The 19,010-nt window shown below is 32.8% G+C and overlaps 1 protein-coding gene across 1 annotated transcript in view; it reads left to right on the top strand.

Annotated features, from left to right (window-relative positions):
• The first annotated feature begins 11,403 nt into the window (after nucleotides 1–11,403).
• The window catches only part of LOC142332775 (DNA-dependent protein kinase catalytic subunit-like), a 366,245-nt gene continuing 358,638 nt past the window's right edge, over nucleotides 11,404–19,010 (top strand). Inside the window, exons 1-2 of the mRNA XM_075379394.1 lie at nucleotides 11,404–11,584; nucleotides 18,241–18,410. Of these exons, the coding sequence (XP_075235509.1) occupies nucleotides 11,458–11,584; nucleotides 18,241–18,410 (297 nt within the window). The 5' untranslated portion in view covers nucleotides 11,404–11,457. The remainder of the gene's footprint in view (nucleotides 11,585–18,240; nucleotides 18,411–19,010) is intronic.

The following is a 19,010-nucleotide window of genomic DNA, read 5'->3' on the forward strand; positions in this document are numbered from 1 at the left end:
ATAAAATTGTCTAAAGTTTTTTCCTTTTTGTTTTAAGCGTACCATTAAGATGACTGTTCTCTGTATTTATAATCATATAGCATATGTCCTATTCATTCTGACTTTGCAATTTTATGAGTTAACCTTACAGCTAACAATTCTAAAGTAAAATTCTGCATTCAGAATACAAATTATTTTAACTACTGCAAAGAAAAGTATCTTATTTATTTTTTAATTAGTGTACAATAAACTATTTCTAACTAATGTAGATTTCATTTATATTACTTTTGTAAATAAATCAATGAGACATTTTATTAAACATAATCAACTAGTGATGTTACATTAAGCCTGAACATTCAGCTAAATTGGACATATTTGGTTTATTATTAGTAAATACTGTTAATGTTCTCCTTAAATTTGATAAATGATATATTAATTCTAGTTGTCATTTCATGTCAGTTGGTGAAGTAGTCCTTAGGTTACAAACCTTTGCAGCAAATGTCATGGCTTGTCATTTCCCCTTCAACCATACAGTTAGGGTTACTGAGCACGATATGCAAATAACATGAGATGCCCAAATTTTATCTTTATTCCCGAGTGCACTATTGAAATAAAATTTATAAGCTGTTTTTTATCAATTCAGAAATAGTCTTTCTTTGAGATTTAGGCATAAATTTACCACAAATATAAAAAAAATCGTCTGGGCGATTTGAACATCCACGAACTTTTGCAGAAGCCATGATGTAGCAAATAAAAATGAGAAAAATCACTTTTTTATTATAGAGAATTGATAAAAACTTAGCAAAACACTAATAACTTTGTGATACAACACACAGTATAGCCAAGTGAAGCTAGACTGAATAAGATTTTAAGCTCTATAGTAGGCAACAACACAGCTTACTGTATAATGTCATCATAGACATGAAACTAATATGATATCATAAAACTAATTGAACTTGAATAAAAAAAATTTTGTTCTTTATTACAGATTGTATTACATGTGCAATGTGCATATAAAAAGACCATGTGAAAACAAAAAATTATTTTTTTTTTTTGTAATGACAATAACATATGATAAAAGTGAATGAAATTCTTTCCAGTGAATAGTGCCATGTTATATTAACCTAAGAAAACTTAATAATTGATTCCTTAACATCTTCCATTCTGTAAAATTTTTACACTTTTGATTTATACTAATTTATTTTCAAACTGAATTACTCTCCTAACAATAAATAAATCCATACCATTCTTATTCATTTTTGTTTTCTGACAAACAACATAATCAACAAACCTATCTTTATGTTCATTTCTTGAATATGTATTCCGTTCTCAAATTTGTCATTGATTCTCTGTATTCTTTCTATACATACAGTTCTAAATGCAATGAGGGCAGATTTTATGCAGTCTCGTCCTTTTCTGAGTCATAGATTGTGTTTTTCATCTTCTATTCTTCATCACTGTTTTTTCTCTCTTTATTTTAATCTAATTTTCCTAATACTTCTAGTTACTTTGTTCTACTTCATCAAAAAATCCTTTCCGTGGATCTATAAATAATTTACTGATGCTATCCTATCACTCGTAAACCTGTCACCTGAGATCACTCTAAACTGGCAACAAAAAAAAATTTTTTTTTTTAAATCATTAAACCTCCCTTCTGCCCATACTTTTTCTGTAATTGAACTGCTTCTAACCTATATAACCTGCTATACCTTTAAATTCACATTCTATTTACCTTTAAATTGTTATGTAGAATATTCTTTAAAACATATTATTACCAATCAGTAGCCTCAATCCCTATGCTGTGATTGGTCAAATTAAATCTCCTACCTTTCTCCCTACAGTTAGTATTCATATTATCTGGGATAAATCTTAACAATTTTTATTTTTCTTGCCTTCAATGGTTAAATTAAACTGATTATTTTTTAAATCTTTGGATATCTATTCCGGTCTCACAAAAGTCAGTTACATGTTATTCATACCATCTATTATCCTACTCTCTTACTCCTACTTATCCTAAATAAGGTAATAATTTTGATAATCTAATACCCCCTATTATTTATTTTTTTAAATATTTAGAACTCAAACTTTTATTGAAAATAAAGTCTGAAATCAGTAAGTAATTTGCTGTACTGTATATCCGGATGATATAATATTGCTGTTCTGTGTTTTTCCTCTTATCACCCTAGTATCTATTAACTTTTTCTCCTATTCCAACAATTCTGCATTCTACACACTGGTTACCAAGGTGTTGAGGCTTTAATTCTTCAAAATTTTCTCATATAGTACATCATCATGGCCAATAATGATATTTTTCTATTAAATATCTCACCTTTAACAATTTTAATTTTGCTGTTCTTCATTTTTTTGTTAATTTTATTTAAAAATTTCTATATACAATACATTGCCTATAATTTTTATATTTAACATGTCCATTGATTAATTATTTCAAATATAACTCTCATTATCCAGATTTTTTCCAAACAAATAATATTTGTTTTACTTTTCTGTCAAGAGGTCTCTCACTTTAAGTGCTTTAGTAGCCTCCTGATTATATACAATATTATGTCAAACCCATGCTGTTAACTGATTCTGTATTAACTATCTCCTGATGAAAAATACGGCTTTACTTTTTACCTTGCTTCACTTATTTCTATTTTAAGTAGTGTTGGACAGTTTATTTTGCTTTATAAATTATCTAGCCTATCGCTAATTTTAAACTTTTAACACTCCATGCACCAACTTGAAGTATGTCATTATGATTCTCATATTCTCTGTTGAAAATCTCTCAAGTAGTCCTAAACTCCAAAATCGTAGAACAAAGTCAAGGTTATTTGCCCAAGTGCAGCATTTTATTGAACAAAAAGGGAAAGAATGAAGATTCATTTCCTCAGAAAATAAAAGCAGATTTGTTTATCACTTTTAATGAAGCAGTATTCAAAGGCTGAAACAAATTTGATATTCCTTTGTCCTGACATTGAAGGATAGTATTTAAAACGGATCTTATTCTTGAGTAGTTTAATCCCTATGAAGTTTTTCTGTCAACAAAGTTTGATTTTCTAGATTTTGTACAGAATCAAAAAAGAATGGTAATCGGGAATTTTAATTCATAATTTGGGAGAGTGATGTAGTCTTTGGTTTTGTTAAGATATAATACTTCCAACTGTTACTACTAGTAAAATAAACAACTTTGCACTCGCCATGCAAAAAGCTGACTTGTATCATCTCTGTTTACATTTGATCCTGGAACTTGCCCTTGAGTCTGATTAACATTGATAAGCGATTTATCTATTCTGGTGAAAAGCATATGTAAGGTATTTCTGGATAACTGAAGTCTTTGACTGAGGAATACTTTGCACACAGGATTTAATTTTCTATTCAAAATATACTTTCTGTACAAAAGTTTGTACTACCATGATTTAATGTTTATGTTAAGTTTTACCAACCAACTCATAAAAATATTGATTTACAAAATGGTTTGTTAAAATTGATTAAATTTTCAATATTACCATTTACATTTATTGAGTGAATATCCTCTAAATATAAAAGATTTCAATTCAAACACAGTTTAGCAGTCAGTCTTTGATGACTCCCATCTTGGTCTAATATTTTATTATGAATTAGAATTGTGAAAAGCTTAGTTTTTTTTTTTTTTAATTCCTTATTCCAGTGACTTTTATTCTGAGTTACTAAACTGGAAGACTCAGTATTAGCTTTCATACTGTATGTTTGTTATAATCATATTAATACTTTTATACCCTATTTCATCTGCGTTAATAAATAACACTAAAGATATCCAGTGTTTGGAAATTAGTGCTATTTATTAATGCAAATGAAATTAATATATTAACAAACACAGTAATGCATTTTGGCTTCAGTAATGATATATTGGACCATCATATATTGTGTTCCTTGTATAACTTCTTCACAAGTAACTGATAAAAGGATTGTAATACAGACAGCATCCTGTTTGATGAATTGACCCAAAAAATATAAAGTAATTACCAGTAAAATAAAAATTTAGGTATTTGCCCACTTTGCTCCAGATCTCAAGCCAATTAATGTGAGGTTTGTTCTTGTTGAAAAATAAGTGCCCATGGCCAGAAATTTATTATTTAAATTTTCTCATTTCTTATTTCCTTACTTGAATTATTTATTGTATTTTCTTTTATGCCTGGTAGCTCTGACTAAAACGTTTATTTAAGTTTAGGTTATGTTATATTTACTTCACCTTATTTTACATTAAAAATTTAATTTTTGATTCTTATATTTGTACATTTGATCACTTATTTTTAAAGAATATTTAACTTTCTTGTTTAAGAGCTAATGAATATTTGTTTACAGATTGTCAAGAATAATATTTATAATATTATAATTTAGTTTGTTTGTTTGTTTTATGGCTCAGAAATCATGGTGAAGTAAAAAAATCCAGATGTGAGTGGAAGAAATATATTTTCAGACATATTACATCCCATAGCTCTATATGAAGTAAGAAGTTGATTAACAATATCGTGGTAATTGTTGGATTTTTGTTTGCCGAGAAAAGTTTTGCAAACATCTTTAAATGAAGCTAAGCTGCACTTGTTACATTATTTAACATTGAGTTAAATACTCAATGTTGAATAATGCTTCTTCTGTTATCTTCTGAGAAAAAAATACTCAATGTTGAATAATGCTTCTTCTGTCATCTTCTAAGAAGAAGATTTTCATTAGTCCTAGATTGATATGGCGAGGGAGTAAAAAATTGTTGGGTTCAACTAAGGGCTTATGAATAATTCCCATTTGGAGGTAAGTTGTAGTGGTGGGATAAACAATTCTTTTTCAGGAATCGGATCGAAAGATTCGATTCTCGGTTTCGTAAAAAAGAATCGTTCGTCCGATTCAATGATTATTTTCCTTCCCACCAATACCAGAGCTGTAAACTCTAATGCGCATGCTCTCTTTCTCTTCTTCACCCATGTTTAATGATTCATCTCTATTCATACTCCTGTTCGACTCAATTAATGTATACCTACTAAATTTCTTCAATTCTTCTCTTTTAACTTTATTTGACTCTTAAGTAAACATCTGATTTTTTTCCGGTTGAATACGATATTTAGTAGCCTATCACTTCTAATACGCATGCTCTATTCCATTCAGCTACCCAACGATTCTCCTTATTTCATCTCCTACTCGATTCCTTTACGAAAACAAGCTTATATCAAAAAACATCATCGCTAAACAGAGAAGGGAAAGTTTAAACTGTTATGCACACATTCTACATGACATCATTATTCTTTTTTCTTCTAATTTCATTCGGGCTGGAAGTTATGTTGCACAATATTAATTACTGTCGTTCTTTTGCGCATACTGTCATGCTCAAGATATATTTTACAATTATTCTTAGTAGACATGATTATGTTTCAGAAATACATTATAATTTAAATCGTACTACGTCTATTGCAACTGAACCAAATAAATCGCAGCAATTAGCCCTTAAATTAACACAAACCTTGTTGAATCGCCTAATCTTTCTGTGCATCCAATAACATCTTTGTCCTCAAAAAAACACAACAGTTGTCCCTTACTTACTTTTTTACAAAACCTGTCCCTCAAAGTAAAAGCCAAACGATAGATATTCAATTAATTAGGTTAATAACTAAAGAATATCAATCTATTTCACTCGTTGAGGTGAAGACCTCCTCTATGAATCATGAGACCTTGCCGTTGGTGAGGGGGCTTGAGTGCTCAGTGATACAGAGTAGCTGGACCGAAGGTGCAACCATATCGGAGAGGTATCTGTTGAGAGCCAGACTAAGGAATGATTCCTGAAAGAGGGCAGCAGCTCATTCAGTAGTTGTTAGGGGCATGAGTCAGGATGACTTAAACGGTCATATCAACATCACTCAGTCCTCTGAGTACTGTGCAGCTGAAAGCAATGGAAAACTACAGCTGCTTTTTTTCCAAGAAAATGTGGCTCTCTGCATTTTCATATAGCAATGATGGAGGCGCCTTCCTTGGTAAAATATTCCGGAGGTAAACTAGTCCCCCGTTCGAATCTCCAGGTGGGGACTACTAAGGAAGGGGTCACCAGAAAATTAAAAAATAACATTCTACGAGTCGGAGCTTGGAATGTTAGAATTTAAAAAAGGTTGGTAGGCTAGAAAATTTAAAAGGGAAATGGATAGGATAAATGTGGATAGGAATTAGTGAGGTTCGGTGGGAAGAGGAAGGCGACTTTTGGTCAGGTGATTTTAGAATAATTAACTCAGCTTCAAATAATGGGCAGGCAGGAGTAGGTTTCATAATGAACAAGAAGATAGGGAAGAGAGTAGAGTATTTAAAAACGCATAGCGATAGAATCATTGTAATAAGGATAAAATCAAAACCTAAACCGACAACAATTGTTAACGTCTATATATCTACAAGCGCCCATGATGATGATGAGGTAGAGTGTGTTTACGAAGAGATTGATGAAGCAATTAAACACGTAAAAGGAGATGATAATTTAATAATAGTTGGAGATTGGAATGCAAGCATTGGAAAAGGCAAGGAAGGAAATATAGTGGGTGAATACGGGCTGGGCAAAAGGAATGAAAGAGGGGACCGACTTATAGAGTTTTCCACGAAGTATAATTTAGTAATTGCCAACACCCAATTTAAAAATTATAATAGAAGAATATACACTTGGAAAAAGCCAGGCGATACTGCAAGGTATCAGATAGATTATATCATGGTTAAGCAAAGATTTAGAAATCAACTCGTTGACTGCAAAACTTACCCTGGAGCAGACATTGATAGCGACCATAATTTGGTGATAATGAAATATAGATTGAAGTTTAAAAACCTGAAGAAAAGGTGTCAGATGAATCAGTGGAATTTAGAGAAGCGTGAGGAAGGGGAGGTAAAGAAGATTTTTGAGGAGGACATCGCAAGAGGTCTGAGTAAAAAAGATAAGGTGGAAAATGTAGAAGAAGAATGCGAAAATGTTAAAAAGGAAATTCTTAAATCAGCAAAAACAAACTTAGGCGGAATAAAGAGAACTGGTAGAAAACCTTGGGTTTCAGACGATATATTGCAGCTGATGGATGAACGTAGAAAATATAAGAATGCTAGTGATGAAGAAAGTAAAAGGAACTATCGGCAATTAAGAAATGCTATAAAAAGGAAGTGCAAACTGGCGAAAGAAGAATGGATTAAAGAAAAGTGTTCAGAAGTGGAAAGAGAAATGAACATTGGTAAAATAGACGGAGCATACAGGAAAGTTAAGGAAAATTTTGGGGTACATAAATAAAATCTAATAATGTGTTAAACAAAGATGGTACATCAATATATAATAGAAAAGGGAAAGTCGATAGATGGGTGGAATATATTGAAGAGTTATACGGAGGAAATGAATTAGAAAATGGTGTTATAAAGGAAGAAGAGGAAGTTGAGGAGGATGAAATGGGAGAAACAATACTGAGATCTGAATTTAAGAGAGCATTAAACGATTTAAATGGCAGAAAGGCTCCTGGAATAGACGGATACCTGTAGAATTACTGCGCAGTGCAGGTGAGGAAGCGATTGATATATTATACAAACTGGTGTGTAATATTTATGAAAAAGGGTAATTTCCGTCAGACTTCAAAAAAAGTGTTATAGTCATGATACCAAAGAAAGCAGGGGCAGATAAATGTGAAGAATACAGAACAATTAGTTTAACTAGTCATGCATCAAAAATCTTAACTAGAATTCTATACAGAAGAATTGAGAGGAGAGTGGAAGAACTGTTAGGAGAAGACCAATTTGGTTTCTCCTAACACTGGGTTTGGTAATAGTAGAAGGAAGATTAAAGAAAAACAAACCAACATACTTGGCGTTTATAGACCTAGAAAAGGCATTCGATAACGTAGACTGGAATAAAATGTTCAGCATTTTAAAAAAATTAGGGTTCAAATACAGAGATAGAAGAACAATTGCTAACATGTACTGGAACCAAACAGCAACAATAATAATTGAAGAACATAAGAAAGAAGCCATAATAAGAAAGGGAGTCCGACAAGGATGTTCCCTATCTCCGTTACTTTTTAATCTTTACATGGAACTAGTAGTTAATGATTTTAAAGAACAATTTAGATTCAGAGTAACAGTACAAGGTGAAAAGATAAAGATGCTACGATTTGCTGATGATATAGTAATTCTAGCCGAGAGTAAAAAGGATTTAGAAGAAACAATGAATGGCATAGATGAAGTCCTACGCAAGAACTATCGCATGAAAATAAACAAGAACAAAAGAAAAGTAATGAAATGTAGTAGAAATAACAAAGACGGACCACTGAATGTGAAAATAGGAGGAGAAAAGATTATGGAGGTAGAAGAATTTTGTTATTTGGGAAGTAGAATTACTAAAGATGGATGAAGCAGGAGCGATATAAAATGCCGAATAGTGCAAGCAAAACGAGCCTTGAGTCAGAAATATAGTTTGTTTACATCAAAAATTAATTTAAATGTCAAGAAAAAAAGGTTTGAAAGTGCATGTTTGGAGCGTCGATTTATATGGAAGTGAAGCTTGGACAATCGGAGTATCTGAGAAGAAAAGATTAGAAGCTTTTGAAATGTGGTGCTATAGGAGAATGTTAAAAATCAGATGGGTGGATAAAGTGACAAATGAAGAGGTATTGCGGCAAATAGATGAAGAAAGAAGCATTTGGAAAAATATAGTTAAAAGAAGAGACAGACTTATAGGCCACATACTAAGGCATCCTGTTATAGTCGCTTTAGTATTGGAAGGACAGGTAGAAGGAAAAAATTGTGTAGGCAGTCCACGTTTGGAATATCTAAAACAAATTGTTAGGGATGTAGGATGTAGAGGGTATACTGAAATGAAACGACTAGCACTAGATAGGGAATCTTGGAGAGCTGCATCAGGTAGCTTAGGGTCCTAAAATTGAGACCCCAATCTGGATTGACCACACTTCGGATCCCAAGAAAGGCACTACAAGCCTTTTCCGCGATGTATTGAAGGTGCCTCTTGAACTGAAATTTCTCACCAAGATACACTCCGAGATACTTCTGAATCTGAGAGTATAATATTCGATATCCTGATATCGTTGTTCGATCTCGTCGATTCTCCGCTAAACGGCCTTTGAGGAGCATCATCATGGTTTTCTTCAAGCTAAATGTCATCTTCTGTTGATGAGCCCACAGCTCAAGCATTCTGCATGCACGAGTAGGGCTGAGCTTGACCTCCTTCCGCGAGCATTCTTCGACTAGCAGGAGGACGTCGTCCGCATAGGCCGCAACAAGACACCTTCTGGGCAACCTCAGCCGCTGAATAGAGTCAAACCTACTTCATGGCTGCCCTCTCGGAGCAACACATCCCGATGACTGAAATAACTTTTCAACACCTGCAGCTCATTTTCAGTGCATCCTCACCTTTGTAATTGGAAAATGGCAGAGGGCTACCAAAGATTGTTAAACATTTCAGAAATGTCTAGGATGATCCCTAAGACATATTCCACCTCACTGGTCAACACCACACTTATCCATAACATGTAGTATTGCATCCTCGGTGCCTTTTCTGGTGCGAAACCCGTACTGGTTTTCCATCAGCAACCCATGCGAGACCAACCTCTCATTTGTACAAAGATACAACACCTTCTCAAAGACCTTGCCGATAACCGGTAGCAACGATATGATGAACTAACAGACGGATCCTTATCGTCCCCTTAAACAACAATTTTACAATCTTTTTCTTCTAGCACACTGGGAAGAACCCTCCAAAATAATTCATTAAATACACGTGTGATATTTCCCACGTTAACTCCAACCGAACGAACAAGGAACTCAGCCGTCAGTCCTCAAAGTCAGACGCCTTACCTCTACCAAGACTACAGGTAGCCCTACGCACCTCGGCCTCTGAAGTCTCCACAGATAATGTATCCCTGCGAAACAGAGCGACCTCACGCCGTACCCGAATATGGTATGCAGTCCCTCCAGCTTCGCTATCACCAGGGAGAAGATCGTCGAGTAGTCTGCGTAAAATTCCGAAGATATCCGAAACCACGCCCTGCCGGGTCGAGAGAGCGTACAGAAGAACGTCCTTTCTACGTTTATGACCTTTTCCTTTCTTTTTACTGTTTAGCATCCGGTAATTACCGTTCAGATAATACTTAATGAAGTATAGTCTTGTACAGTCTCAGTTCGACCGTTCCTGAGATGTGTGGTTGAAACCCAACCACCAAAGAACACCGGTATCCATGATCTAGTATTCAAAACCGTGTAAAAATAATTGACTTTACTAAGACTTGGACGATGGAACTCTCGACTTCCAAATCAGCTGATTTGGGAAGACGCGTTCACCACTAGACCAACCCGGTGGGTTTACGTTTATGACCTAGAACTCTATTACACGACTCCCCAGGGATTGGTCGTCCACAAAGAAACGCCACCAGTCCCTCTTGGCCGTCCGGTCTTTATGAAAATAGTTTGACCTCTGATCCCTGTATCTAGTTTTGAATAATATGAATTAGGTGGAAGAAGTAATTTTGGTGGGTGCAATGTCATAACTGATATAACGACAGCGGGATACGAGTGATGACCAGATATACCTTCTTTTTTTTTCTGTTTAGCCTCCGGTACCACCGTAAGGTATTACTTCAGAGGATGATGTATATGAATGTAAATGAAATGTAGTCTTGTGCAGTCTAGGTTGACCATTCCTGAGATGTGTGGTTAATTGAAACCTAACTACCAAAGGACACCAGTATCCACGATCTAGCATTCAAATCCGTATACAAGTAATTGCCTTTACTAGGATTTGAACCTTAATATTGTCGACTTTGAAATTAGCTGATTTGCGATGACGAGTTCACCACTAGACCAACCCGGTGGGTTGATGACCGAGTAAATTTTTTTCTTTTTTAACCTCCTGGATCATCGTTAGATATTGCTTCAGAGGATGAAATGAATGATAAGTAGCGTGTGAAAATGCCATGCCTGATCGGGATTCGAACCCGGGACCTCCGGATGAAAGGTTGAGACGCTATCACTCGCGCCACGGAGGCCGGCAACGACGCGATACCTATTCCCACTATAGTATCCTTTTTAAAAATTGCTACACTACCATGTCTTCTATCATCAGTAGAGATATCGTTTATTACACACGAAAGCCCTGAAGAAATATGTTGTCCTGTCGTTGGAAGTGTCTTTCATAAAATAAAATATATATGTTTTCGAGATCTGAAACATTTTTAAATATATTTTATACGTATGTCTATATCGTAATTATATGCAATATATATATATATATATATATATATATTCTTTAAAAAAATCCTAATGATGTCAGTGATAATATTTATTCTTTTAAACCTCGGAAGTATGCTAACCTCTATGTTTCTCTATTACGCTGCTTTGATTTTAATCGACGAGATTATTTAGGTAGCAGTACGGTAAGTTAAAGACTTGTTTATAGTGTTTTGCATTTGAATTGAAATTGGATGGTATGTTGAGGCAGTCATGGAAATTCAAATTAGGGACAGGCTTCGCATATTAAATAGTGAGGAAATAACTGGTGGTGTTGCTGTAACTGAGATTTCTTCACTAAAAGAGCTGTTTAATTCAGTGAATTCAACTTTTGATAGAGGTAAATGATTGATGTTATTTTGGAAGTTAGGTTAAGTTTTGATAAGTTATAGAGGTAATATACTTGTATTCTGATGTTATCATTGTTCTGAATTCTCTTTACCCAGAAGGTATTAATTTCCTTGTTTATATTTTCCGTTTGGTTAATTAATTTACTTTTTACTGGTATTAAATTGATGGTGCAATCGAATCGGGACACACTTTCCCGCCACATAAGCATTTTCAATTTATTCTACAGTTGCTATGTTAATTTAAAACGGTTTTATATTAGTTTTGTTTATATATTCCGTGGATTAACATACTTAAATAATGATTGTGAGAGAAGCTAATTTCTAAAGATTCAGTATCATTTTACTTAGAATATGTACCTATAACGTAGATTAAGTATGTAACCGATGGTAGTAAAAATTTAAGTCTGTTATAAAGAATGCAGAAAATGTTAGCTGTGTGTATAAAATTAATCTCATTAATTTTAATTGATTAACTCATGTGTTGAAACAAATGTGCTTATAAAGTAGTCAATAACAGCCAGTTGTTAGCATGGAAATAGATGTAAATGCATTTTTGTACTGTTTGAGGTATTTATTGTGCTGTATTATGATAGTAGATTTTGATGTCTTAATCAATTGACTCCATTTTAAGAAAATTTGCCCTGTCAAATGCTGTTTAATGCTTCATATGAATTTGGTTGTTTTTATGCAGATATAGTAATATTTTTCTGATTGAATTATTTTCATTGTATTGGTATTTAATTTTACAATGTTATGATTTTTATTGATATTAGGTATACTGTGCTAATGTTTTAATAAATTACAGCTGTCCGGATAGTTTTATTGGTAATTAAATGTTCTTACAGTGCTCCATAAGAATTTATAGTTTTCATAAAGCCAAAAAATTACACAGATATACGAAATTTGATTTATATTTTCTCCCAGAAGTTAAAATGGGTGAATCTAATAGCATTTTTAGCATTGAGTTCAAATTAGGTTTTAGAATTAGTTTTGTCTTGTAAGGGTTTTTAGAGACAATTGTTTTAATTTTACAACATTACGTATTTAAAATATATTCTTAGTATAATATAATCTTACATAAAAAGTGGTAATGTTTAATTTTGTACAATATTTTGGATCACGAACATCTCCCTCTAGGGTTGAACAGTAGTTAGCTTCTTTTTCCTGTTTAGCCTGTGGGAATTACCGTTCATGTATTACTTCAGAGGATGAATGATGATGATATACATGAGTGTAAATGAAGTGTAGTCTTGTTTCAGTTTGACAATTCCTGAGATGTGTGGTTAATTGAAACCCAACCATCAAAGAACACCGTTATCCACGATCTAGTATTCAAATCCATATAATAACTGTCTTTACTAGGACTTGGATGCTGGTACTCTCAACTCCCAACTCCCAAATCAGCTGATTTGGAAGTTGGAAGGACGTATTCACCACAAGACCAATCCGGTGGGTTAACAATATTCAGCTATCATGCTTGGATCCCACTTGTCCTGATACCGCTTTTCCATTGCCAAAACATCCTGATGGAACCATTCCATCATTTTCATAGCTGACTGTTGCTAGATTTGGTGAGAAGAACTCAAAGTATGAGTCCTAGAAGTGAATCTTCAGTGTCATCTTGCATCCCATTATTTTATAAGATTTTAAAAGTCATCCACTATTTCTTTGTTATTTTCAGATTTATGATTTCCTTAGAAGTTTTGGCAAATGCTCTTTAAAAAATTTTCCATGCAGCTTCCTCCACCTCATTTAATGTACTATCATAGATGTCATCTTTAAATAAATCTCTAATTAGAGGGCCTACAAAGACTTCTTTTTTGTGTTTTGCTTCACTGATCTTGGAAACTTATTTTTTAAGTAAGCGAATCCAAGCTCATTTTAATCCATTTATTTCACAAAGTTTTCATAAGCCTCAGCATTATATGGAGTAGTAGTAAATAAACTTTTTTTGAATCAAGAAGTGATGCATTAACAATATTATTCTTTCCTGGAGTTAATGCTGTTCAGTTTGGCCACTTTATGTATGTAATGATTTTTTTCCAGTCCCTGCTGTCCCACTTGCAAAGAAACAACAGTATGTGGTGAAACCAAGTTGAAGACCTAGCAACAGAGCAGTTACTTTCAAGTCATCACGGATATTCCACTGAAATTCTTTATCTTTTATTTTATCTAGTAGAAGTTTCATGCTTATGTAAGTTTCTTTCTGATCCACAACAGAAGCTAGTGGCACTGATGAAAATTCCCAATGTGCAGAAGCATGGCTTTCAGGCGAGCTTTAGACCAAATGATTCCATTAAAGACAAAGCATTATTACAAAAACAATTCCATTTTCAAATGCAAAGAAATTCTTGACGTCATTATGTGACTATTTCTAAAAGCACATACTTCTGTTTCATTGTGGGGGAGGTTCCAACCATTTAATCATGACCCTGGAAGTTCTGCCTCTTCTTTTTATAAATAAAGATATCTTGTAAAAGGTCATTGAGGAGATCCCCTTGTGTTAGTAAATATGGTTCATTTGATGTTTACATGCAGCTTCGTAATTCGGATCAATCCTTACATCGACGTTATCCTCTGCCAAATCTTTGTGTTGTTTATCGTCGCTGAATATATATTCTGATGGTTTAAGCACAGGCAATTCATCACTGTGAGTCACATGTCTCATGGAAGATGGTAAAGTTCATATGCTAAGTACCTTTTGACCAGCTTGTAAGGAGTCTGACACAAGTAACACATTAAATTTGAGGGGCCCAATGCTTATCTTGGTCACCAACTTTGCAGTCAAAATAAAGCTAAAATTTTTGATGAGAGGAGTAAAACTATGTTTCTAAAATTTAAATGTTACCTAACATAAATGTAAGCAAAAGTTGACTGGGGTTTTCCTCAATTTCTAAGCATTTTGTAATATCACACAACATACAAACTCTACAAAAAAATATTCACTAAATGTCTTGAATTCAAAAGATGAAATGTAAATCTAGAGTACACCGTATTCTAAAGTACGTCGTAATTGAAAAATGTTTACACTGAACTATATGATATCAGCATATACATGAAAAATGTACAGATGTCAACAGAGTGAACACTGAACATGGACTGGTTACGACTTGAACCAGTAACCCGGACATTATAATTAAAACAGATGTTTGTGACATCACTTTGACAAACAATTGTGACTAAGTCTGTAAGAAAGTCATTTTCTGACTCGTTTTAGAATTGCATCATTCATAGTTATGATTAATTGTATTGTTCTATGTCAATGCTGAGCCTCTTTCATAACAAACTATTCATTTTTAAATGCTTAATCAATACAGCTCTTTTATTCATTTATGTATTATAAATGTATCATATCATAACATAATTGCATAATTTCCGTAACATATATAACAATGCTGAACAGGGTGTAACTTGAAAACTAAGGGTGATAGAAAAATTCTGTTAATGTTTTTGAATTCAAGGTGAAAAATCCATGTAGAAAGCAATTCTACTTGTTCTGGGAAAAACATTTGTATACCATTGTTATTATCACAGTTCAATAGCAATAAATACAATATTTGTAGCTATAAATTTTATGTTTAAAAAAATCACAACCAAGGTAGAAAGATAATAAATTGCAATATTCCAAATAAAAAAGTGTTTTTGTTATCTGTAAAAAGCTATTAGATCAGCTGCCATTTATATATGATTTATCTTTTATTTTTATCTTCTAATGATAATGATTTTAACTGATTCTAAAGATGTCAAAAGAGTAGATTCTTAATTCAAATATTTTACTTTCATAACCTAAATGTAGTGTAAAAATATGTGTGTTTATTGAATTTTCAAATCTGCAATAACTATATATGAAACGACAATCACGTCAGAGAAGATAGCTCTGGGGAGTTAAAAAATTAAAAAAAAAAAAAAAAAAATTGTACAGTACTGTATGCGTGGCTAGCCACATTAAAAAAATTTAATTTTTTACCTTTATATTTTTACTATTTTGACTACATATTTTTATATGTTGTAATTTTAATGTGTGATTTGAAAAAAAAAGAAAAGTTTAACTGATGATGAGGGAAAAACCTTGAAAGCACTATTAAAAAATAATAAGTATAAGGTAAGAAGCATTATTAAATTCTCTACTCTTGGTGGCAAACTGTTTTTATAGTTTTGTCTTTGAGGTACCCCAGAGGGGAATATGGACAAATACAATAACAAAAGAATTGTTTTTGCTAAGTTAATATATATATATATATTATTACTATATATTATATAATATATTATATTATATATATATATATATTAGGTTAAATTTAATTAGGCCAACTTAAAACCAGATAATTCTTTAACATTCTTAAAATAAGAACATAACAGTTAAACAATTAAACCAAACAGAGCATTAAACAATAAAATCTATTACATATTTGCCTAGTATTGTGATTCCATACATCATTTATCTATGCCATGTTGCCATGGCACTTTTTAAATTAAAATGATACATTCTTGTACTGGGATTTGGTTAATGCATACATTAGATAATTTATATGTTGTAGTGCATAATAAATATGTAACTTTAATTTTGGCTGTAGATATACGCAAAGATTTAGCAGTTTAGCAACTGTCTAGTTGTCATTCCTAAAGTAAGCTCTTCAATCTGATTTTTCTCATTGTTGTCAAAATTACCTTTTTACACCAACTGATATATAACTATTGTGCATACTGTTTTGTGTTTACTATGAATATTGACAAATTCTCACTACAACGATATAAAATTAAGGTGATCTCTAAGGAATCACTCATTCAAAGTTGTATACATTTAATCAACATCATTCCAAATTTTGTATTACTAGCAACCTAATTTTGTAACTTTCCATTAACACCTCACACAATTTTTAAATTCAAAGAGTGTTTTTATATAAAAAAAAACAACTGTTGTAGTGGTGGTGTTATTGGTGATACCCACATTCCAATTAAAAGCTTAGGAGGTGATAACACAAAAGTATTTAAAAGTATGAAAGGCTGGATGACCAAATGAAGACATTGCTAATTGAAAGGCTGGATGACCAAATGAAGACATTGCTAATTGAAAGGCTGGATGACCAAATGAAGACATTGCTAATGTCGTTTACAGATGGCATGGCTCAGCACGTGGTACCCCAATATTTGAGAAGAATATTTAAAAAGTAAAGTAGAAGGCAAAACCCAAATAAGACTTGGAATAACTTTTTTTTTGCTGTTTTGGCTTGCAGCACACTTTTTTGCATATAGTAGGTTCCACCATGTAATTCAGCAACGACTACTAATGCTGTAAATTTAGACCATACTCACTGAGGCAACAAAAATGATTTATTATATCAAAATTAAATAAAAATGGAAAATATTTATGGTAGTTTATTTTATCCCCTTCATGTAATACAGATGGATCAATTTATAAAACTGTAGAACTCTATAGTTCTACTGCTTTATAATTATTAATTTATATAAATAGATAGAGATAGCTATCTGTCTATATATACAGCTCTTTTTATGACCTAATGTTTGGTCTTTATTTGTTGCAGAATCTGCATTAAATAATTAAAACTTAGTCTTCTCATATGACAAGCTATATTATTTAAAACATATTTTTACCATTTCCTTCAATTAAATTGAAACCTTTTTCTACATTCTCCTATACTTTTTTTTTTGTAGTAGTGACACACAGTCTGACTTTTTATTCTTGATTAAATTCCCATATTTCAGCAGTAGTTGCTTCAAATAAATTTTTAAATCATTAGAAAAAAGAACCTTTTCTTGTCCATGATGACCAACCTAAGTGAAGTTATGGTTTGTAATGAATTAGGCATGAAACTTACTGAGAATATTAGAAGATGATCTAGTCCACGTTAGTAATGACATTTTGATGACATAGGTTTGAATAGCCCTCTTAATCAGCCCACCAAGCTGGTCTAGTGGTTACATGTCATCGCAAGTAAGCTGATTTTGAAGTCAGCAGTTCTAAGGTTGAATTCATAGTAAAGGTTTATGTGACTTGACTTTGGATGATTTGACTTTTATATGGATTTGAATAGTAGATTGTGGATACCGGTGTTCTTTGATGGTTGGGTTTCAGTTAACCACACTTCTCTGAAGTGGTTGACCTGAGACTGTACAAGACTACACTTCATTCACATTTATACATATCATTGTTACTCCTAAATACCTTGCAGTGGTTCTGGAGGCTAAACAGAAAAAGAGAGAGCCTTCTTACTGAAATTCACTGGAGTGAAGGACCATCTTTTTATTTAGATTGGAAATCTGATCTAAGTACAGATTCAGACTACACTAAGACCCAAACAAGGTGTACCACTCGCTCACCCAAGTGCAGTTTTAAAATGCAGCCTTTACTACTGCTATTAGTGTTATTATTGCCTTGTTTAAACATGTTCAATTTGTTTTTTGGCTTGTGGTAATGTTTATAAAATCTGTGCTGAAATGTTTATAAAATCTGTGCTGAAAACTTACTATGTATCATGGATAGGTGGTGCGGAAATAATGATTTTATACAGATACATTCTATGGTGAATATACAATTTCTTCCTTGGTATTTAACAGGATCCATCGTATTAATTGATGTTAATATTAATAGTATTACATTATTTTTCTGATATATTTTCTTTTTCAGATTTAATTATTTCTCAACTCTTTGATGAAACTGTTGGGATCCTTGTATTCATAAACAATGCTGTAAAAAATTGTTGTCTTGAAAATGGAGTCAAAGAAGCCCTGGAGTTTTTGAATACCTTGTGTCAAGAATTTTCTGATAATGCTGCACATCATTTAGAAAAGATTGTTGTAAGATTTACCTTAATAAGTTTTTATTTCTAAATTCTTATACACACTAAGAGATATTGTCTGGAGACTTTGTATGTAGGCTTTCTAAAGTTGTCTATATTAGTGTATCAGGACTGTGTTGAGACAGACTGAGGTAGTCTGTATTCACTATCGAGACTGTATATGTATAAAATTTACCCAAAATTTGTCTCAAACTTTAACAGTTCGGCCAAACATTGGAGTAAAATTGACTGCGCCACCAGTAGAACACAGCTTTAGTCATATCTTAATTACTTTATGTGGGGTGAGTGCTAACTCTCAGGATTTGAACAGTGATTAGAACTTTAAAAAGTTCTAATCACTGATCAAACTTCATAACTGGAAGTATTTATTACCACACTCATTTTAACACATTGTCTTGCAAAGGCAAACAACAATGAACTAACGGCAATGTGACAGTTACATGCCCAGGAGACTACTTAAAGCTATATGTGCGAACCAGCCAGTGTTGCCAATTGCTCTTTATAACTCATCAGCCCTTATTAGTGAAGTGAATAAACTATACTTTTTACTTTAAAGTAAATACTGGTCAGGTAAAGTAAACCCTTGAGACTAAGTGAA

This window comes from Lycorma delicatula, chromosome 1 (genome assembly GCF_047948215.1).
Source record: "Lycorma delicatula isolate Av1 chromosome 1, ASM4794821v1, whole genome shotgun sequence".
NCBI lineage: Eukaryota > Metazoa > Arthropoda > Insecta > Hemiptera > Fulgoridae > Lycorma > Lycorma delicatula.